The 23,092-nt window shown below is 43.2% G+C and overlaps 2 protein-coding genes across 2 annotated transcripts in view; one reads left to right on the top strand and one right to left on the bottom strand.

Annotated features, from left to right (window-relative positions):
* The window catches only part of CEP250 (centrosomal protein 250), a 136,926-nt gene extending 128,174 nt beyond the window's left edge, over positions 1-8,752 (bottom strand). The window contains exon 1 of the mRNA XM_035122190.2: positions 8,703-8,752. The gene's annotated coding sequence lies outside the window, so the exon portion shown is untranslated. The remainder of the gene's footprint in view (positions 1-8,702) is intronic.
* On the top strand, positions 8,688-21,847 carry FAM83C (family with sequence similarity 83 member C). The gene is made up of 4 exons (XM_035122196.2): positions 8,688-9,735; positions 14,624-14,791; positions 16,417-16,541; positions 19,282-21,847. The coding sequence occupies exons 1-4, from the start codon at positions 9,187-9,189 to the stop codon at positions 20,147-20,149; spliced, it is 1,710 nt and encodes a 569-aa protein (XP_034978087.2). The 5' UTR covers positions 8,688-9,186; the 3' UTR covers positions 20,150-21,847.
* Positions 21,848-23,092: the final 1,245 nt, after the last annotated feature.

The following is a 23,092-nucleotide window of genomic DNA, read 5'->3' as shown; positions in this document are numbered from 1 at the left end:
CCATGTGGAGCCCAGGGGACCCCGACCTCAGCATGTTTAAATACTATTGGTTTTGTTATTGGCTACTCAAATATTGGCACCTCTCTTAGTGAATTGAGTGTCAAGTTCTAGATCCATATTAATATTCTGTGGCCCCAGAAAATGCTGCATGGCTGTTGAGCTGCAAATGGAGGCAAAAGAGAAATGAACCATGAGAGTGATATCTTGGCTGTTGGTGTACAGTCATAGTCAACAGAGGAAGGTAAGATACTGGTGACATGGACTGGTTGTACACAGATGAGTGGTAGGAGGAACCAGCTGGGGAAAGACCAAGGGAAGAAGGCTCAGAGCCTGGGGAATGGTGGTGGGACAATGATGAGTGGTCAGAGGGAGAATAAAGGGAAGAGGAGGGGTTGGAAGCTGAAGAGGTAACAGGGCTTAGTGAGCAGGGAGGGTCTGTGGCAGAGAGAAGTCTAGAATCAAAGGCTGAAGCAGGAGAAGGGAGGCTAAGAGGCAAAGATGAGCCAGGCTGATGAAGATTCATGGGTGTCTCCCCCTCCTGCTGCGGCAAGCTCCCCTCTTTTCTCCCAGAACCAGAAGAGGCATGAAAAGGGCAGAGGAGAGGTTTGGCTGCCTGCAGGCGCAGTCTCTGATTGCTTGGGGAAATCCCTGGAGAGAAGGGGACTTAGGACAGCTGTGAGGAGGTGGGGACTTTTAGTCTCAGCAACTAATTTTCATTAATTTACTCCATAATTTTTATGGAGCACGACCACTGGGAATGCCTGCTCTGCTCATTATTCCTGACACTCAACCAAGTCTGTAGAGATGATGTATTTGCTAACAATAACAATTTATATGTCACCCATCTGACAGTTGCCCCAGCCAAAAAAAAATAGTTACAGTGGTGCCTCGCTAGACGAATGCCCTGTAAGACGAATTTTTCGCTTAACAAAGATTTTTCGAGCGGAGGTTACCTCGCAAGACAAATTCATTTTGTGAAAAATTTGTCTAGCGAATCGCGGTTTCCCATAGGAATGCATTGAAATTCAATTAATGTGTTCCTATGGGCAAAAAAAAAATTCAATGCATTCCTATGGGATTCGCTAGACAAATTTTTCGTTATACGAATTGACCCGTGGAACGAATTAAATTTGTCTAGCGAGGCACCACTGTAACTCCAATTTAGGCTCCTGTAACAATTGGGTTGCAAGAAGCACTGCACAGGTTGTCAATTTGTCTCACATATTTACAGTACACAATCCTACAGTGAGCCATCTAATATTTGGAACCCTACAGTCACCAATAATTTCGGGGTTGACAGGGATAGGTCTTTCAGCCATCAAATGCCTGAGTAAACTGAAATGCTCAAAATTCTTCCTAAAGTTAATAATGAGGGAAATTGATAGATCTCGCTAGGGAAGGCATTCTACAAATGGGGAGCTGCCACCGAAAAGGCCCTCTCACGGGTAATCACCAACAGGGTCTCCCCTGCTAAGTATAGGAGCAAAGATGGCTGGTGTTCGGTCCCAAGCCGTTTAGGGCTTTATCTGCTCATACTAACACCTTGAATTGGGCATGGTAACTCACTGGTAGTCAGTGCACTGCTCTACAGACAATGTTCCCATTTGGACTGTCCCAACCTGGCAGCCATATTCTGCACTAGCTGAAACCTCCATACCGTCTTCCTATGTAGAGCACATTACAGTAGTCCAGGTGGGAGGTCACCAAAGCCTGGACCACTGAAGCCAGGCTATCACAATCCAGGACTGGCCATAGCTATGAACCAACCTAAGCTGGGCTAGCACTCCTAGCCACAGAAGCCACTTGAGACTCCTGTGACAGGTTGGAATCCAGAAGTACAAACCTGTTCTTTCAGGGGAGGTGCAGTGCCTAATTCCCAGACCCACAGACCTCCTTCTTGTCAAGATTCAGACTCAGTTTATTGAACCCCCCACCCAGCCATCACAGCCTCTCCTGGTTGTGGTAGAATGGGGGAGAGGAGAGAACTGCATGTCATCAGCATACTAATGGCACCAGGCTCCAAATCCTTGGGTGACAGTTCTCAACATTTTAATCTACATAATGGACCCTTGCAGGACCCCACAGCTCAAAAGCCATGGAGCCAAGCAACAGTAGGCAGCATATGCATTGCTTCCAGTTTCCACCTCCCTGAGTCCCTCCACAAGGTCACCATGGTCAATAATGTCAAAAGGTTCCTGAGTGGTCAAGAAGGGTCACAGTCCCCTTTTCTCCCAAGAAAGGTCATCAGTCAGGGTGACCAAGGCTGCATTGGTGCCAAAATCAGGCCTGAAAGTTGAATATATCTAGAGATAATCTATTTTCTCCAGGTGTACCTGCAGCTGTCAGCCACCACTCACTGGATACAGAAGGGAATATTAGAGACAGGCTGGATCCAGGGAGGACCACACTTTTGAGGCAAATGCATGTTATCCTCCTCCCTTACCAATAGTGCTTTAGCACAAGGCTCTGATGGCCTGGACAGGGGTTTTGGGTTGAAAAGGCTGGGCCCTTCATAACCAAGTGGGGGATATGAACTTTAGTCTTTCCAGCTTGAGTCCAACACACTGGCTGCAGGTGGTTCTGCAACACCTGGGGGCAAATCCTAGCATAGTCATGAATTTGCTTAGATAAGGCTCTGATTTAATCTCATTAGAATAGAGGAAGAGGTTCACTGTGAAGGCATGTAAAATGGAGATCATGAAACAGTTGGCACATTAAGAGCCCTATATGCATCATACTGTGCAAACAATTGCAATCTATAACCGAAAGGTGTCTGTTGCAACATGTCTTTGAAGCAAGCCTGTTCCATTTCCTACAGCAGTCAGTGGATAGTACACTCAACTGTGCTCCCATGTATGTTCACTTCAGACGAATGTTTCCTTTTAAGTTTAGGGTTCCAAAATGTGGATGTGTAGTTAAGTTTTTCCTCAAACGTTTATTGTTATTGTTATTGTTATCCCACTGTTTGGCTACCAAAATGTTTTTTCTTGTGATAAAATAGATTCAAAGCTTCCTGGAACGGGAATTGGTTGGGGGGGGGGGGAGTTGATGTCACAATTACTACCGAGAAGGTAGTTGAAAAATAAATAGTCACTGCATGCTTGCCAAGATGATAGACAGATACTAATTTCACACAGCAGCACTTTTCACAATGAATCAGAGGGTGTGACTTGATTTTTTGTTTAGAAAGCTCCAGTAGAAAGGGCTTTATCAGAACTGGCAACCATATCAATAGATTAATTTCTTTGGGGTTTTATTTTTATTTTTAATTTGATGGTGGTGTATAGTCTTTTTGTGCACGGTTTCAACAACCCTGCAAGGTAGGCTATTGTAGGGATTTGATATAGTTCCAACATTAGAAAAGACATCCCACGGAGTTAGCTACCGGTACTATGTACTTCCTCCTAATTTTTATCACAGAATTTTTATCACATAGAATCATAGGGACCCCAAAGGTCATCTAGTCCAAACCCCTACAATGCAGGAATCATAGCTAAATGCAAGGGTCACAGCTAAGGAGAGCATATAAACATTATAAATAAATGACAAATGTTGGATTTTGCGTAAACAACATGGTTAAGACGAAGAATGTCATTCAAAGATCATGAAGCAACTAAATCTTGTGAAAAGACTTTTGAGGTTTGTTAAGTCACAGTTTCCCAGTTATGTGCAAACTAGGAAAATATGGTCAAAAAACTGACTACCATCCTGACTGGCAAACCAGGATCAAAACGCAGTTTGCAATCCTTGTTTGTAGCTGCAAGTTACAACTTAAATCACAGTTCCACAATTCCCACATAACACTTCTGAGGTTTATTAAGCCAATTCCTTGTTAACACACACACACAAGCAGTGTGCAGGCACAATGGTACCTCTTTGTAGGATAAATTATGTTGGAAGTCATGTATTTACCATGCACTATTTACTGTACAATCCTATACATGTATACAGAGAAGCAAATGCAATAATTTTCAATGGGGCTTACTCCCATATACGGGTGTATAGGATTGTAGCCTTAATTTATTATAGCCACCATGGAAACCAGGCTAAAATAAATCAACCAAATCTAGTATGTAAGTCAGGATAAGGGCTGGTAACTTGGTCAAGACCACCCCAAAAAGTATCACTGCAGAGCAGTGACTGCAGGGCAGCAGATAATACTGCCTATTATTGCTAATTACTATTATTATCCTCATTAATACTGTTTTCGAATGTGCCACCAGGGCTGTAACTATACACACCCAGATGTTTGCAAAAATGTCTAACAACAATATGTTGTGAACAGTGTGTGTGTCTCCTTCACGGCTGGGACTCCCTTCCTTTCATTAGGGATTTTGCAATACAGTATTTTAATATTGCGACTCACAACTGCATGCATATCTATCTAGCATCGATTTAGTGGGAAAGCTCCAAGCTGCTACACTGGTGTATCCCCTCTCTCTCTCTCTCTCTCTCTGCCTTCATCTCTTTTTATTCCTGCCAGACTCACAAGCAAAGCCAAGATCTACTTACTCTCCAAGCCTGCTTCCATAAATTGCTCAATTACCTTCATTAGTAGCACTGTTCTTAAACTTTGGGTCCTTGGCTATTGTTGGACCATAACTCTCATAACCTCCATCCAGTTTAGCCAGCAATGGTTGATGGGAGTTGTAGTCCCAACAATATCTGGGGCCCTAAGGTTGTTGAACACTAGATAGGGAAAAATGGCCCTAGGAAGAAGACAGAGTTATTGTTATGCTCTCCCGCTGTACCTTCATCCCTGACACTGTTGCTGTGTTGAAGTGAGCAGGGCTGGATCTGACCTCTCCTCTTGCTTGCAGCATGGCAACAAACCTCTCCACATCACCCTACCCTTCAGCCCTTCCTTCCTACTGCCTCTGTCTCCCTTTGGGTGAAGAGCAAGGCTGATTCGGTTCACAAGCTTGGCCTCATGCCAAGAGCAAAATGGAAGAAAGGGTTCTCTGCTCCAGCACCACAACCCCAACAAGATTGCACCCCCCATTACCACCACACCATACCAGTGGTGCTATCATCATCATCGTCGCCGCCGCAATGGAGGAATCTAATCATAGATCTCCAAATTTCATGTCTCGTTTGACCATAAGTTGGGTGGACTTGGAAGGCTTAGAAATTAAAATGATGTTTCCTCTAACAAAAGCCATCCTGACCAAAGTAAGGTAAAGGTAAAGGAACCCCTGACCATTAGGTCGAGTCGTGACCGACTCTGGGGTTGCGGCGCTCATCTCGCATTATTGGCCGAGGGAGCCGGCGTACAGCTTCCAGGTCATGTGGCCAGCATGACAAAGCCGCTTCTGGTGAACCAGAGAAGCACACGGAAAGCACCTGGCAAATGTGCCTCTAGATATGGCTTGCCTTTTTTAGGCTAGGCCACGTCACCAGGACACCATTAGTAATTTTGCAGCTCCAGCCCCCTTTATAATGAGTACAATAATGAGTGCTCTTCTGGTTGAATCCAGCTTGCGGGCTTCCCACAGGCATCTGCTGGGCCACTAGGAGAAGATGATGCTGGATTAGATGGCCAACTGGCTTGATCCAGCAGGCTCATCTCATGTTCTTATTAAAATGAATGCAAACTGCTAAACCAATCAGTGTCTGGGGTCCAAAGAGCTTATTGAGTGAAGGGAAGACACCAGCCCTGCCCCCCCGCTGCCCAAATTTCTACCCCCACTGAAACCATTGCATCACATCCCAGAGTGTTGTTGGCCTTTGGGAGTAGCTTTGGGGGAAAGCGGGACAAAGGACAAAGGAGGAAGCAGGAAGCAGGAAGCAGTAAAACAGAACACTTTATAAGCCAAAGTGCACTTGGGTCACTCTGATTCCAGATGCCACTGTTGAAAAATGAACATCTCTACATGTGTAACCCCTTGCTGACAAAGGTCCGTATAGTTAAAGCTATGGTTTTCCCAGTAGTGATGCATGGAAGTGAAAGCTGGACTATAAAGAAGGCTGATCGCCGAATAATTGATGCTTTTGAATTATGGTGCTGGAGGAGACCCTTGAGAGTCCCATAGACTGCAAGAAGATCAAACCTATCCATTCTGAAGGAAATTAGCTCTGAGTGCTCAATGGAAGGACAGATCCTGAAGCTGAGGTTCCAGTACTTTGGCCACCTCATGAGAAGAGAAGACTCCCTGGAAAAGACCCTGATGTTGGGAATGATGGAGGGCACTAGGAGAAGGGGACGACAGAGGACGAGATGGTTGGACAGTGTTCTCGAAGCTACGAACATGAGTTTGACCAAACTGCGGGAGGCAGTGGAAGACAGGAGTGCCTGGCGTGCTCTGGTCCATGGGGTTAGGAAGAGTTGGGCATGACTAAACAACTAAAGAACAACAACAACAACACATGTGTAACAACCAGCAATTGTACGCCACCATATTAATGTAATACCCACAGTTCAGAAACATTGATAAAAATGCAATAGTTTTAAGTAGCTAAATGTCAGTTCTGTCAGCAGCAAGGATTATTTGCTGCTCTCTTATCCAAAAGGCAGTATGCTTTACAAACCTTAAAATTAGGTTGTTATTATTAATAACAAAATATATCTGAAATATTAGTTAAAGACTAGAAAATACTTCAAATAGATTTTCTTCTCCAATTTGGTGCTGTCTGGATATTTTTAACTATAACTCACATCATCTCTGATGATTAGCTATACTGGCTGGGGTCGATTGGGGGTGTAGTCCAAAATATCTGGAAGCTACCAAACTTGGGAAGGATGCAGTAAACACACACACACACAAACACACACACAGAGGAATTCAGCCAGGGTTGATCTTTAAGAAATTATCCAGTCAAAAAAATATTGTAAAGTTCCATTTACTTCAATAGGAGATATACAAGCATACATTCAACACTGAAACCAGTGCAACTTCACTTTTTTGTACGTATTACTATTATTACTAAAATTTGTATACCACCCTGTACCACCCAGGGTGTTTCACAACATAAACGTTTGTTACTAAGTAAGGAACACTGAATATCCTAGGGGCAATGCTATTTATACCGTATATCAATATTGGTAGCCCATGAGAACAATATGATGTAACAATAAGCAAATACAAAGTGATCAGGGCTGGCCCTACTATTAGGCAGAGTGTGACAACTGCCTCAGGCAGAAGCTGCTGCAGAGTAGCAGTGGCAGCCCTCTGGCTGTTTCTCTTAAGCTCACCAGATGCTCCCTCTCCTTAGTTACAGGCTCCACTGGGACCCCTAAACTGGCCTGCTGCCTCAGATTAAGTGCAGGAGGCTATTCCATTGCCAGTGCAGAAATAAAGATTCAGGTGCCAGTTCAATGAGCTTCTGTACATAATAATTATTATTTATACCCCACCCATCCGGCTGGGTTTCTCCAGCCATTCTGGGCTGCTTCCAACAAAATATTAAAAATACAGTAAGAGATCAGACATTAAAAGCTTCCCTAAACAGGGCTGCCTTCAGATGTCTTCTAAAAGTCAGATAGTTGTTTATTTCCTTGACATCTGATGAGAGGGCATTCCACAGAGCAGGCGCCACTACCAAGAAGGCCTTCTGCCTGGTTCCCTGTTAACGTTGCTTCTTGCAGAGAGGGAACCGCCAGAAGGCCCTCGGTGCTGGATCTCAGTGTCCGGCCTGAACGATGGGGGTGGAGACACTCCCTCAGGTATACTGGACCGAGGCCGTTTAGAGCTTTAATGGTCAGCATCACGTACTGGGAGCCAGTGTAGGTCTTTCAAGACCGGTGTTATGTGGTCTCGGCGGCCACTCCCAGTCACCAGTCTAGCTGCCTCATTCTGGATTAGTTTTTGTTTCCGAGTCACCTTCAAAGGTAGCCCCACATTGAATGGGGAGTAGTACCATTTTGACCTTTACCTCAAGCAACAAAATGTCTTGGGCTGACCCTGAAAGTGATAGAAGAAGCTACTTATGCATCTCCTCCACCACCACCACCACCACCCCCATCATTATTGTTTCGACATCTTAGTCGCTTGTTACCTAAAATGTATTCAAGAAGCTTACATTTTTAAAAATAAACATAAATACATAATATCATTTAAATGTCATATCAAAGTTTTTAATTTTCAAGCAAACACCTACAATTCCTTTTAAAAAAAACACCACACATGCAGCCCGTAACAGCCACAGGAAGCTTTAGCAGCACACTAGCACCAGAACAAAATCAACTCAGTCCATCAAAAGCCTAGTGGAAAAGCTAAGTCTTTACCTGACATCAAAAATATGTCAGTGAAGGAGCCGGACAGACCTCACTGGGGAGAGCATTCCAGAGATAGGCCTTCGCTCAACATTACCCTCCAAGTTTCCCTCAGAAGAAGTTCCAGAGGAGAGCTTCAGATGAAATAACCTAGACATAGCCAGAATGCTGACTACACTTGTCCTAAATCTAATGTTATTTAAACATTGTAAAAAAATAAGTTTGCCTAATACTTAATCATTTCTGGTGCACTTCAAAGAAAATATGTGCTCTGGAGACCCTAGACAACCACAGCCCTGCCCTGAATTGCAGCAATTTGCAGAATTTATTGCACAGGTGTGCACCCATTAACACCAGAAGAAAAAAAGAATACTAATGTACACTAAAGAACACACTACAATCTTCCTTCCTATTTCGAGCTGGGTTCAGTGTTAATATATTCTTTTTCCATTTGTGTATAGTTATTATAGTCACATAAATCAACACTGACCTTAGAACAGGTTCCAGCATTCCTCTTTCCTCTTGAGGCATGAGAACTGCCTGAACAGGTTTCAGGGTTTTGACTGCAACAGAGAAATTTGTTCACGGTTAGTTAGGGCGGGAACTTATTTGAGTCTCACTGCTTGAGGAAGCGTATCTAAAAGCAGCTACTGCAGAAAAGATGGGGAAATCCTTCTTGACATTTCCATGAGGAAGGCAACATCGAAACAGGCCCTGGACACCAAAATTTCCAGCAACTACTACTTCCTTCAGCAGACAAATTGGAACAACCAGAGAAGTTTCCTTCTTCCTGGAAGGAATGGATGTTTAGAAGAGGCTGCGGAGGACAAAGGATACAGATCCTCAGGAGCTAGAGTGTCGTCGTGAGCTACGTTGTTGAAGAACCCAGCAAAAAACAGAAATAGCAAACAGGAAGACTCCCGACTGAAAAAGAAGCAGAATTTTCCTCAAGAGGGGCAACTCTGAGTATTATCATGTTTGGCTACTCAACAGCAGAGGCAATGAACTGGCTCCACAGGGGCTATGGGAACTCCCAAGGGACCACAGGGCAATTGAAAAGCCGTTTGGATGATCTGAAAAAGCCCTGGAGGGTGGAAATCACCCCTTCAATGCTGCAGCATAGCGAGACGGCGAGGCTGGCTGTGGATGCCTTTCTGGAACAGGGAGAAGGTGGCTACCGGCAAGCCATTACTAAGGAAAAGGAGCTGCCATTTCTTTCCACATTAGATATGGATTACATGAGCCAACATAGTCAAAGCATCACAGGGTCTCCAATTAAAAGACGAGAGTCAGGGCTGACGAGAGAAGACAGTGGTGACGGGGCTTCCCTCCTCTCTGGAGTCACATCTGGGACATACTTCCCATTTATGTCAGACATTGATCCCCCAGATCTGGAGCTCGGTTGGCCAGAGGTTCCCACGGTCTCCTCATTTGGCCAAACAGAAGTTACTCTGTACTTCCAAAGGGACAAGACACACAATGTAAAGGAATTACTTCGGTCTCTGATAGGCAAGGCCAAGACAGTAAGTAGAGCATTTGATATGTAATCCAAAAGGGGAAGACGGGGCTGATCATTGGGGTTCTGGAGTTGCACTGGAATTACTTATATGTTTGCAAGGCTGGTCCTACCATTAGGAAGAGTAAGTCGACTGCCTCAAGTGAGCAGCTTTCCCTAGTGTTCCCTCTGAGCCCCACTTCTGTACTTTTCTATTGGCAAACAGAGCTGTATGTGCCCTATAGTCTGTCCCAGGTGTGGTGGTGGATACCATCCTGTTCCTAATATTGTAGTAAAACGCAGCTGCCTTCTGCATGTGGAGTAAGAGTGGGGTGCCCTTTTGTCCTTCATCTCTGGCAGCAAACTGTCTTTGGCCAGTCCTGGTAGTTTGCTCCCATTTTTATGATATCCTGCTTAGAATTTTTGGGCTATAGCCAACGCCACTGCTCTGCTCATGCAGCAGATTTCCACTTCCGCATCTGAACTTCTCCTTCCTTTCATCTGCCCTGCAGTCTCCCACACAGCACCTCTACTCCAGATGGTTGGGGGACACTCAGGAGGAGATTTGGACAGCATTAGATACAATTATTTATGTATTATGTCAGCTCCGTGTGTGTTTATGTGTGTGTGAGTATTTTAGCCTTGTATGAGTTTTTTATCTGATGAGTTACATGACAGGCTTTGACGCTCCATTGCTCAGTATTGTAGTGGAAAGTATGTCATATTTAGCTATTGCAGAAGTGGGCAACCTATATTTTCAATCCCATTATAAGAATTCTGGGGGAAGAATAATATTTTGCCGCACACCTTTAGAAATGCTTAGATTCAATTATATTATTCTTTAGTATAAAGTCATCCTTGCAACCTAGGAGTGAGAACTTCACCATCATGGAGCAGGTGGCTGTATGCATGGCCCAGGTATTATGCGCAAAACTCAAAAACAGAAGCAGCATTAAACTGTAAATAACCCAGCTTCTAAAAATATTTTCCCGAAAGCATGAAACGGTAGAGAAAAAGGTTGTGTGGCAATGTCCCTCCTTCCCCGTAGAAATAAAACACAAGAGACAAAGATAGATTTTAATAGGCTAAAAGGCCACAACTTTATTGGTTACGGATGTTGAACGGTATTGGCTTAGGCATTGGATCCTAACCGACTATATCCGACTCCAACCCGTGTGTTGGAATCTGGGAGAAGTTAACCACCAGTAAGGAGCTCAGTGATATACATCAACCGTAACTCCTCCTGTGATCACCGTTAGGGGCGTGCCTTACAGCCCTGGCCTCGCGAGGCTCTGGACCAAGCTCCGCCCCCGGAAACCTTTAACGGAATACTTCTCCATTTCCTGGGCAGGTGATGACGCTACCTGCCCCCCATTCATCTTTTACTGTAATATCCAATGCCTAACCGCCAAACCAATAGTTGTGACGTATTGCTATGAGGTAGGCGAAAAAAACATCTTGGCTAGCCCAAGTGGGAAAAGTCCTACCAGGCCCCTGGCCAACCAGGCGACCAACCGAAGTCCATAGCAGTGTCAGCCTAGCCTAAAGAGTGGGCGGGCAGGTGAACCGATGCAGCTGGGATTAAAGAGACCGGGTTCCCGTCTGCGGCCTGCTTAAAAGCAGGCTGGCCCCACCCCCGGCCAGCCGGGCGGGAACCACCACCCCGAACACGAAGGGGCTGAGCTCTCAGCCCGTGTGAGTGCAGGAGGGACGCCCACAACTCCACCTCCGACGCAGGCACGGAAGTGGTTTTATCCTACAATCATTAAATTTGGTGTGGTCTCCAAGAACCAAATAAAATTGCTTCCTGGACCATACCTGGCCGTGCAGTCTCCTCTTGGCCATCCCTAAACTGTAGCCCAGCAGAGTATCAAGACAGGAGAGTTATTTGGGATGAGTCAGTCAAGAAATGTATGTGGGAAATGTTATACCAAAGTGGACAGTCCATGCGGCTTTTCTAGGAAAGAACCATGAATAGGATGCCAGGTTCCTGCTAGTTCCTTTTCTAGGATATCTCCTCAAAACTTCAAGTAGTTTTTCCTATTTAGTGTAAAATGTTTGATGTTTATTGTCTCAAAGAAGTAATTCCAAAGTGTTTGTGCATGTATGTGCTATGTCAAAATGTCTACAGACCTTGCTCTGGTGACTGCTGAAAGTACTTAACAGAGCTTGCAACACATCTGTGAATAGATTTGTTTCCTAAATACATTTACATGTAGATCTGTTATTCATTTGAATAGAGTTAATTTCCCTTTAATCGTCTATCACATTCACGCCAAACACTACCACTCAATGTTAAAGGCACTGAGAGTTGTGAGGAGGCGCTAAACAAATTACAACTACCATGATTCTCTGGAGGAATATATCAACCCATACAGTCACAGCAGGCGCTGCAAGTCTCCAGTGTGGTTTGGCTTCACCTCCAAAGACGCACTCCTCCATTGTCTTCCGAGACAGGCAGATGCCAACAATAATAAGAACCGACAAGAGCTGTGTGACTGTGTTGCCTGAGGAAGAGGTGGCAAGGACACATGACGGGTGGAAGGATTAAGTGCACTCCCAGTTTTTACAAATACTTAGTGCTAATCGACATTTATGGTTGAGATCAGTTACCTAATTCAGCTGCTTACTGGAATGTTGTTGTAATATTGGTGTAATTACAAAACCCCTACAGAAATAAGAGTGTGACACTGAAATTAAGCTCATTAGTTGGCAGGGTTGCCAGATCTATAGATGCTGAAGAATTGAATATAGAAAAACAATAACATACAAAAAACACATTCCAAAACTGTAAATATAACTAAATGCAAAAAAATATGTGAAGATCACTTGTGCTCTACATAGCTCAGCTGGTTAGAACATGGTGCTGATAACATCATGGCTGCAAGGTTCAATCCCCATATGGGACAGCTGCATATTCCTGCATTACAGGGGGGTTGGACTAGACTAGACTAGATGATCCTCGGGGTCACTTCCAACTCTACAATTCTATGATTCTATGATACTTAAACAACATGCAGTAGCCAAAAGCAAATATAACAAGGGAGCTAGACAATGAATGGGCCTTTTCAGCTCATACTCCTCCTTCACGGCTGTAACTCCTGTGGCTCCCGTGTGCACACTATCATTGAGCTATGGCCAATCTCCAAACTCTATTAACTTAATATTTAATACTCATGGTATTAAACAGACATCTGTATCCACTTCAAATTTAAAATATTACTCTTCATCTATACAGTTGCCAGGTTAAGGCATTTTTAATTCCCTCAGGCACTGTATATAAAATGGATGGTTTAGCTCTTATGGTAAAAGATGTTATATTTGAAACACTGTAATTGAGACTTCCATTATCCTCCCTGAATTTGTTTTAAAGTTGTGGTTAATTTGTAGAATGGTTTTTATTTATGGAGTTGTTGTTGGCTCCACCCCCACCCTGGTATTTCATTAAGTAATAGCGTTTTATTGTAATTTACTATTGGGAACCAGTCTGGGATATATTTGCATGAAAGGCAGCATACAAATACTTTAGATAAATCCACCTATTTGATATGAGAAGAGCTCCTTCGAAGTACAGGATTCCCTTCAGGTCCTGGCCTGCCAAACTGAGTCACAAAACTCCCTCCACATGCAGGTCTTGGGGCATTGGTGCCATTTTGTGGGCGTGATTCAATTGCATACCAAATTCAGATTGCACACCAAACCCGCTTCCAAAACAAACAAGCCCTGAACTTTCTGCTCTAAGGAGTGTTATGGAAATCCACTGAAAACTGTAGAGAAACAATTGCTTAATGTGGCATTGTATACTGTTATGTGCTGGGGCACCAGTTTTGTGGGTGAATTCTTATAATAAATAAAAGTTAGAATCAAGGTTTGATTAAACTCTGCCAAACACGGAAATTCCTCAGTGTAGCTTCCAACTCTACAATTCTTATTATGTGATTCTAATTCAGCCAAGATAGCAGTAATGATTGTTAGTAGATAAGGTGATTTGGGAACAGAAATACCGTATTACCTGTTGTGATGAGGATGACCTCTATCTGAAGCACCAGGCTAGCATTACACCTGGCTATCCAGGCAGCTGCTGTGGCTACGATCTGGCCACAGTGACACATGCCTCAGTCATATTACCACAATGTGTTCTACATGGAGCTTCCCTTGAAGTGTGTCTGGAAATTAAAGGTAAAGGTAAAGGGACTGACTCTGGGGTTGCAGCACTCATGATCTCATGTTATTGGCCGAGGGAGCCGGCGTACAGCTTCTGGGTCATGTGGCTAGCATGAGAAAGCCGCTTCTGGCGAACCAGAGCAGCACATGGAAATGCCGCTTACTTTCCCACCGGAACAGTACCTATTTATCTACTTGCACTTTGACGTGCTTTCGAACTGCAGTAGCTGGGACCGAGCAACAGGAGCTCACCCCGTCGCGGGGATTCGAACCGCCGACCTTCTGATCGGCAAGCCCTAGGCTCAGTGGTTTAACCCACAACGCCTTCGTCAAAATGCTTTCTGATTATCTGAAAGACTGGTGCTGCAATGGTATTTTATTGCAAACAACAACGTGGCTAAGTCAAACCTGGGAGAGAAAAAAACCATCATTAGAGAGAACACTAAGATGTACCCATTTGTCAGCGATATTGCATGGGCTCTCCTTAAAAATGAGTGACCAAAGGACTGCAATTCCATACAAAAGAGCTAGTGTGGAAGCAGCCTAGGATAGAGGACCAGAAGAAGCTCACTTTGTCTGTCTCACTTTATCTGTAAAGTACCCTTGCTCTTCCATTTTCCCAAAGCAAACCAAATCACTTACAGAGATACGGGAACTCATTGCTATGTTTTGGAAAATAATTTTTAGTAGTACAGATCTACAGCTGGTCTTTTTTAACATGTCCCCTATCACTTTCACCCCGGTCTGTGCAGGTGATTGCAATTATGATGGATCTCTTCACAGACATGGAGATACTCAGTGACCTGATGGAGGCTTCAAGCAGACGGCGTGTTCCGGTTTACCTGATCCTTGATGAGAAGAACTTGAGACACTTTGCAGAAATGTGCAATAAAATGGATCTCACTATGGATGACTTCCCAGTATGTTTCTAGTTAGTTTTGTTAGTATAGTACTACTAAGTTAAAACAACCTGTGAGGAAATATATTGACATTAAAGGGGGAGGACAGTTATATGCCTGTCATTATAGTGCTGTTGAGAGGGGTTGGGGGCTAGAGACCTCTAACAATTCTCAGCATCCTCACCAGACCGAAACCCCAGGCTTTTTTGGAAGACATAACAGTTAAACTGGTATAACACCAATATCAGTTTGCAGTTTGGCTATACTGTCATTTAAAAAAGAAAATTGAATTTTGATCCCTGCTTCCTTACAATGTAGGTGAAGAAGTAGAATGTGTTGCTGAATGTTTGTTCAGCTGGATGACAGAGAGAAAAGCAAACAGGACAAGTACAGCCTTTAAAGCAGAGGTTGTGCATTGGCAGAAGAGGCTTCACGTGTCATTTCTACCACTCAGGAGCAGCCCCAAGAGCAGAGACAGTGATAATTATCAGGGCTAAGTTACAAATGCATATACCATGCATCAGGCTCAGTGACACACTGTGAGGTCTTCACCCACATATTTCCATCCATCCATTTTGGGTGAAACCAGATAGGATGGCAACAGCAACATTTGTTTATATGCCCAGGTCTGCCCTGATCACATATAAAGATGGATTTATGGAAAGCTCATGCTTGAAGCACATGGGACCAGAGAGTGAATCTCTATCTCTCTGACACACACACACACACACACACACACACACACCTTTTCTTCCATCTATGCTCATTTCTGGTATGGAAACTCAACTGAAGAGAAAACTGCCTGAGGGGCAATACAGATACATTTTATTTCCCTGATTTTAAATACAATTGGGGCAAACATGAAATTAAACCTATGGGCCTCCTGGTGTCATGTCTAATTGTGCCCTTTGTCTTCTGAAACTATGTTCTTCTTCATAGCACTTTCTTCAGGAATTAAAATATAAGTTCTGCCTTGGTGGATCAGACCAAGTTCATCCAGTTCAACAGCATTCTATTTCCATTTTCTAATAATCAAATAGCCTGCTTGTCTACATTATTTAACCTATACTGTACTATATTTGTCAATATGAGCTTATCCTATACTCTTAATAAACATTCTGTATCACAGAGGTTTTTCTTTTCCAGTATTTTATAATTTTAGAGTATTTTGCCTGAAAACATGAGGCAAAACAGCTCCTGGTCTTTCATATCTGCAGCAGTTATTATATTTTGAGATATATATTTAAACTGCAATCTATGCATCCTCACCTGGGATTAAGCCCCAATGAACTCACTGAGCCCTACTCCCAAGTTGACATTTACTGTTGTAAATTGTGCGGTTAATCTTAATGGGGTAAGGAAACATGTACATTGGATTTTTTTTTTGAAACATTCCCTTAAATCCAAACACATTGTTGATGTGTATGTATGCATGTGTGTATATATATATATATATATATGTGTGTGTGTGTGTGTGTGTGTGTGTGTGTGTGTGTGTGTATATATATATATATATATATAGCAATGGCAAATTCCAAGTTTCATATTAATTTATACACACTGCATACACATGTAAGTTCAGCACAGAAAAGACGACATTTGTCTTTGCTCCCTTTGATCTCTACTGTGCCTTGTTCCCATTTCAGAATATGCGCATACGCTGTGTGAGTGGAGACACATACTACAGCAAAGCTGGCAAGAAGCTTACAGGACAAGCACTTGAGAAATTTGTGTTGATAGATGGCGAAGAAGTCCTTGCAGGGACCTACAGGTGAGATATCATGAACAATGCATGTAAGATATGACCACCTCTTTCTTTAGGACCTGTGCTATTTTAGGCCCTGTGAATAGGATTTATATGCTTGCTACTTCGTTCATGCAATTTGGCAGTGGGATATATGAGAACCAAAACACAGCCAATCCTTTGAAATTCACACTTCTCAGAATTTTGCAGGGCAGTTCTTCCATGGAAACAGATTGTGTTGAGAGTATGCCTGACCCAGACATTGTGGTTGGACATGGATCTCCCTAATCTTCTTCCAAGTAAATAGAGATAATGTGACACTGACACAAACATTTATACAGTATAAAAGAGATAAGTTTCACAAGTTGACTGTTCACTCATTGATCTTGTCCCCTTCCTTGCTGATGCTATTGCATATGTATTTTATCATCAGTAAGTGCAGCTTCCTTTTTATTTGCATGCCTCAATTACTCTGCCACACATGCCAATCCCTTGGCTTTGCCTTCAGGAGGAAACAGCCCTGTCTTGTTTTAACTGCAGCTAAGAGGACTTCCTTGACTGATACAACTCACTCCTTTACACCCAGACAGATTCATCAACACTTTAATAGCTGCCTTTCCCTTGCCCTCTCATTTTAACTTACAGGAAGCCTGGCAACCCAATGGAATGTTCCCATATCATGAAGCCATCTCAAAGAACTACAATGCATGCATTCCAAAATGGCATTTTTTTCTTCATGGCTTTTAATAGGCAGGGATACTTGGGTGTGGGAGTTTATAATAACTTGGCAGCCAGACTTGTTATTGTCAAGGGCATTTAGGAACAGGGTAATTTATTGCACCAGCACAAGACACGATTGATGCAGTTTTAAAAAACCCACCCACTGGATTCTTGAGTTGCTGGGATTCGTTGCACTTCAACTATTCTACTCAGAATCCATTTACCCATTTCAAACAAACCAGGCAAAATGTTTGTTTCAATATTTCTAGACCAGGCATCCCCAAACTTCGGCCCTCCAGATGTTTTGGACTACAATTCCCATCTTCCCCGACCACTGGTCCTGTTAGCTAGGGATCATGGGAGTTGTAGGCCAAAACATCTGGAGGGCTGCAGTTTGAGCATCCTTTAATATATTTGAAGGATCAGGCTGGATCAGGCCATGGTCCATCTAATGCAGCATCCTGTTCTCATGGTGGTCAGGTACCTATGGGAAGCATACAAGCCTATGGGAAACCCCTGCTCTATACCAAGGATGGGGGAATCTGTGGACTCCAACCCCCATCAGTCCAGCTGTCATAGCATCAGCCAGGCATGATGGGAGTTGTAGTCCAGCAGCATCTGGAGGGCCACAGGTTCCCCACTTCTGCTTTGTACTGTTGTGAATTAAAGGGAATACATTAATATTGTTGGAACACACTATTTAACGGGAAAGCTGATTAAATGCAAAATGACCTTTGGATGTCCAGGCATTCAAGCATAGGTTGACTTGTCTTCGCTGTGAGCATTGACCTATTATCAGCTTGGGGTGGTGGTGGTTCTAGGTATGTGCTACCACAGGCATCCCCAAACTCCAGCCCTCCAGATGTTTTGGATTACAATTCCCATCATCACTGACCACCGGTCCTGTTAGCTAGGGATCATGGGAGTTGTAGGCCAAAACATCTGGAGGGCCGCAGTTTGGGGATGCCTGTTCTAGACCTTTCACTTTCACTTTCTGGAAAGTGGCTAACAAAAAAATTAAAAAAATGCATAATACAACGGTATACAAGAACAAAAATAAGAACATGATAGAATAAACTGTAAATCACAGCAGTACACTGATAACTAATTCAATTCAGTAGCAGGAAATGGGAACAGTGAACCAAAAACTCGTCCCAAACTCAGAATCTAAAAGATAATTAGACGGAGATGGAGTGAGCTTCTCTAACAGGGTGCTGCCATTGTAAGAATGCCATATCATAAGCTGATGATTTCCACTGTAACCCCAATGGCACACACACCTGGAGCAAACCTCTTAGAGGAAGATGGAGGTCAAGCCTCCCTAGACACCTTGTCCTCTAAACTAAATTTTAAACCAATATATATGGAGATTAGCCCTAGTAACTCATCTTGAGCAGAAAGTGCTTTACACATGTTCAGGAACACCCATTACTTTTTCATATCCCAGGGCTGGTCCTTAACATTGAAAATAAAGTCCAGGGCTAAACCCTTGTAAAGGATTACTGTATTCATATTCTGCAGCAAACACCCCATTCTTGCTTCAATTTATATTTCTGAGCAGTCAGCTCTGTAACATGTGCTGCCAACACAGCACCACCTGGAGTTGCCAAGTGGTAGGGCCAATTATATTTCCTTACACTGTAGACTGGGGAGCATATCAAAGGCTAATCTAGGGAATACTGGTGTGGATGGAATGGCCCCCCAAGGTCTTTTTCTCTGACATACTGAATATATGACAAACAAACCTACCAGTTTCCCCCCATATCTGTTACTAGGATCTTATAGCAATCATGAAGTATAACAGCTTGGCATATTCAGGTAATAGCTTGAATTATTGCCCAACAACCTAATTTGTATGAACTCATCCTGAGTCACTACTCCTTAAACTGATCCACCCATTATTTTCATGCACTGAAAAAATACTGATGTGTTCAGCTAACTATCCTGTCCAATGCATTTCCATAGTATCCAAATAGATAACTATTTGAAATCAGAGTTATTTAGTATGTTGATGATTCACGGGGTCTCTGAATCCTTTCCTTTTCAGTTTTACGTGGCTGTGCAGTCAAGTACACACTGGCCTGGTGACACACTTCAAAGGAAAAATTGTTGAGGACTTTGACAGAGAGTTCCGATGCATATATGCCGAGTCTAGATCTGTGAATAAACTCAGTATCCCCAAAGCTGAAAATTCCACACCATCTCCCCACAGATTGTTGCAGAAACTTGAGCCAGTTTCTAAGCGTATTCAAACGAATGAAAATGAGACCACAAGCCCCTCAACTAGCCTCTCAAATTCAAGCGTAGTAAGCATAAGAAGATCACCATATCTAGACCTGACAACTTCTAATGCACACTGCGAAATTAAAGAACGGACTCCCGGTGAAACAAGAATGAATGTTGCAGGCTTCCTGGGACTTAATGACTTGAAATACCAGCCCAGGGAGCTGCCAGACTCTAGCTGCAGTGCATCAGCTAAATTAAATGATGCACCTAATCTACTAAGACTTAAGACATCTTTGCTGTCAACATCTTCACCAATACTAAGCAACAACACAAGAAATGGGCATGATTTGAAGCTTCAGCCTGAGAGCATAGGAATGAAAGTCAACAAGAAGTTCCCTTATACTATTCAAGCTATGGAAGATGTAAACAAAATACAGAAGGATGAAAAACCAGCAACTCATGGCTACAGCAAACTAGATCTCAGTAACAAGCCTAACAAATCAGTACATTTTGAGCCGAGGACCACGGATTCCAGTTCCTATTGCTCCTCTGATGATGTGCCAACGAAAAACAACAGCAAAATACACAGGGATGAAAAAAGGATGACTCTTGGTCACAGTAAATTGGATCTCATTACCAACTATAACAAGTCAAAACCAAAGCTAGTTCACAGTCGATTTGAAATGTAATTTTGTATCATCATTTTAGCAAAAACATATGATCTCATTCAAATGGTTAATTATATCTGTAATAATACAAAAATATGGAAGTCCCAAATCTCCCATTCATAGTTGGTGTATCAGACTTAGTTTTAAAAAAGGAAAAAAAAACCCAAAAATCTGAATAGTCTTAAAAAGGAGTCCAGAAATATAAACCCATAGCTATGTGACAGCTATAGGATGAACTCTTGATATTGTAGGGTGCTAGAATATAAAGCAGCATGTCCAACAGGTAGATTGCTATCCAGTGGTAGAACACGGGGTGTTCATGGTAGATCCTGGTTGATCTCTGGCCCCTCAGCGATCTTACAAAAAAGCAAAACAAAAAACAAAAAAACCAACTTTGGCTTCCTAAAAAAAAACTCCACAACTTTGGGTAAATCACTGCCAGTCTTTTTACGACAATGTGTAGATCACTGCCAGTTTTTTAATGTGAGTAGATCACAGACTATTGGGAGTTGGAAGTCCCTGATATAAGGATGGCATATTCTGAAAACTGGAAAAATGGTTAGTCTGGACTTCTGCACCATTACATAACTAGGTTCCTGAAATAATGGGTGGAGTTGACTAAATCTCTCATTTGCAGAAGTTAAGAATATTGAATCATGACCAGGAAGTCTCTTTGGGGAGATTCATTGGGGATCTTGAGCCAACTGCTATCTGTCAGCAAAATGTAGGGTTGTTGTAAGGGTAAATGAGGGAGTAGAGTGGACCTGCATGTCATCCTGAGCTCAGTGGAGGAAAAAAACGGGATAAAAATGTAATCAATCCATTAAAAAGTAACATGAGGCACACAAACCACCCACTTTAAAATACTGGCAGAGAGACTTCAATCCAGCTTGTTAGTGGAACTAGAAGCACTCTCTAGTCAGAGCTGCAAGAAATCGTTGCTACCAAGGGGAAGAGTTCACAGAGGTAAAAGTTGTAAAGATCAGTAGAAGCCAAAGTAAAAGCTATGCTCCCACCTACTCCCAGTTGTTACTTTCCCACTTCTCTTTCCTTCTCCCCCAGAAATGTCAGTCAGGGCTGACCCACGCATGAGGCAAGGTGAGGCAGCTACCTCGGGTGGCAGGATCCAAGGGGCAGAATATCTGGCCTCCAATGAATGCAATGCCTGCTGCTGCTGCCACAGTGGCAGCAACAGCTACGGTGCACTCTGTGGAGGCTGGAAGTGCCACTTCTGCAGCACCCTCTTGGTGAATAGAAGATACTGCTGGTCTCCTCCCACTCTTGTTCCCGATATAGGTCTTTATTCCCCCCCCTTGTTCCCAATGTAGATCTTCACTCAGCCATTCTGCCATGGTGGCAAGGAGGCTCCATTTTGAGGTTTGCCTCAAGTGCCAAAATGTTTTGGGCCAGCCCTGCATAAAGCTATTAATTCTAATGGAGGAAGCAGCAGATAATATGAAAAATGCTTAGTGGTAGGGGGATTAGTCATATGAAATTATGCAAAGCTACTGTATAAATCCCAGTGCCTTGTCAGTCATAGGTTCTGCTCCTGTAAAAATAAATAAATCTGCTCTTGTAGGAAGAAAACATCAAGAATACATTGGTTTGCTTTGATTGTATCTCTTAAAAATAGCCTGTGAACCCTGTGATGAAAGATAGCATGGGAAGGGCTATAATTATTGACTCTTTGTGTTTAATAAACACTTTTGTGTTGCACAAGTTGGGCCTCTGGGTACTGAGCATTGGTGTCACATATACAAGAAGCCTTTCCAAAGGGTGATGCAGATAGATGCCTGGAAATGTCCTGAACAGCAGCCTATACGACCTGAATTCTGAATTCCTTGACACTGTGCCATGTGCGTGTGTTTAATTACATGAAGACATGTTGTATTTATCCCAAATAGGTGGTCAACCAGATTTTAACAAAGGATCTACACAATCCTAGAATACGTCATTCCACCTGAGTCAATGGAACAGAGTTAGGTCACAGTCCAAAGTTACACACTTGGAAGTTCCACTGATTTCAGTAGGAGGGTTAATTGCATGCTTAACAATCTGAAATCAGTGACACACATTTAGCTTTGACTAACTTGAACTCTTACTTAGTAGAGAGAAGCAGGCTGTCACCACCAATGCCTGTTATTTCTCAAAATCAAGACTAGGTGTGTTGCTTGAGAGCTGCGCTAGTTCAGCCAAGTTTTCTGGGCTTGATGGGAGAGATTTTGGGGAGGGTGCAACAGCAGAGGAGGAGTGGATCAGCCGTGATTTTCTCTCTGAACAGCAGCACACTGTGCATTCACCTTTAAATGATAATTTAAATATGGCTTAAAGTGATGTGCAAACTGCACCATCACTAGAATAGGAGGTATTAGAGTAGGATAAAGGTTTATATATGGGATAAGTTTCCTTACAGTCTCATACTGAGCAACAATGTGCAGAGCTCAATGGAATGGGAGACCAGTGAACCAGAAGAGTCTCAAGGGTTTACTTGCCTGGAGGCAGGGTCATCATCCAAAGTCAGGTCCAGTCCTAGGGTCGGATGAACAGCAATCCATGTGGTCAGATGGTCCAGGAACAGGAAGCAGCAAAGTAGGGCCAGGAACTACTGACTGCAGCAGGATGCTCTGCTTAAGAAGGCTGAAGCCAGCTGTTTCTTATCAGCGCCTTCTCCTCTGTATCATTGAAAGCTGATCAGCTGCAAGTGGAGTCACTCCACCTTCTCCCCTTTTGGGCTGTTTAGCAGGCAAAGCCAACTCCTAGCCCATGATACCAGTAACTTCTCTGCTGCTTAATCTTCTGGCTTGAAAATGGATGAAGTAGCCAGATGTTTCTCCCTTTGAAGTCGAGACTTTGCTACTGGGCTGCAGGTAGCAGATGCAGGAGGCTCTGGGGAAGCAAAAGTGCTACAGTTCTCAGGTGTTCCAACTTTTAGACATCTTATGATGCTAATGAATTAACATCTAG

Source organism: Zootoca vivipara, chromosome 7 (genome assembly GCF_963506605.1).
Source record: "Zootoca vivipara chromosome 7, rZooViv1.1, whole genome shotgun sequence".
NCBI lineage: Eukaryota > Metazoa > Chordata > Lepidosauria > Squamata > Lacertidae > Zootoca > Zootoca vivipara.
The sequence above is the reverse complement of the archived record's forward strand: the minus strand, read 5'-3'. Positions and strand labels throughout refer to the sequence as shown.

Excerpts from the sequence above, each read along its gene's own strand:
- FAM83C (XM_035122196.2), top strand. The coding sequence starts at position 9,187 with ATGTTTGGCTACTCAACAGCAGAGGCAATGAACTGGCTCCACAGGGGC. Across the intron at positions 9,736-14,623 it reads TGATAGGCAAGGCCAAGACA|GTGATTGCAATTATGATGGA; the intron begins GTAAGTAGAGCA and ends CGGTCTGTGCAG. Across the intron at positions 14,792-16,416 it reads TCACTATGGATGACTTCCCA|AATATGCGCATACGCTGTGT; the intron begins GTATGTTTCTAG and ends TTCCCATTTCAG.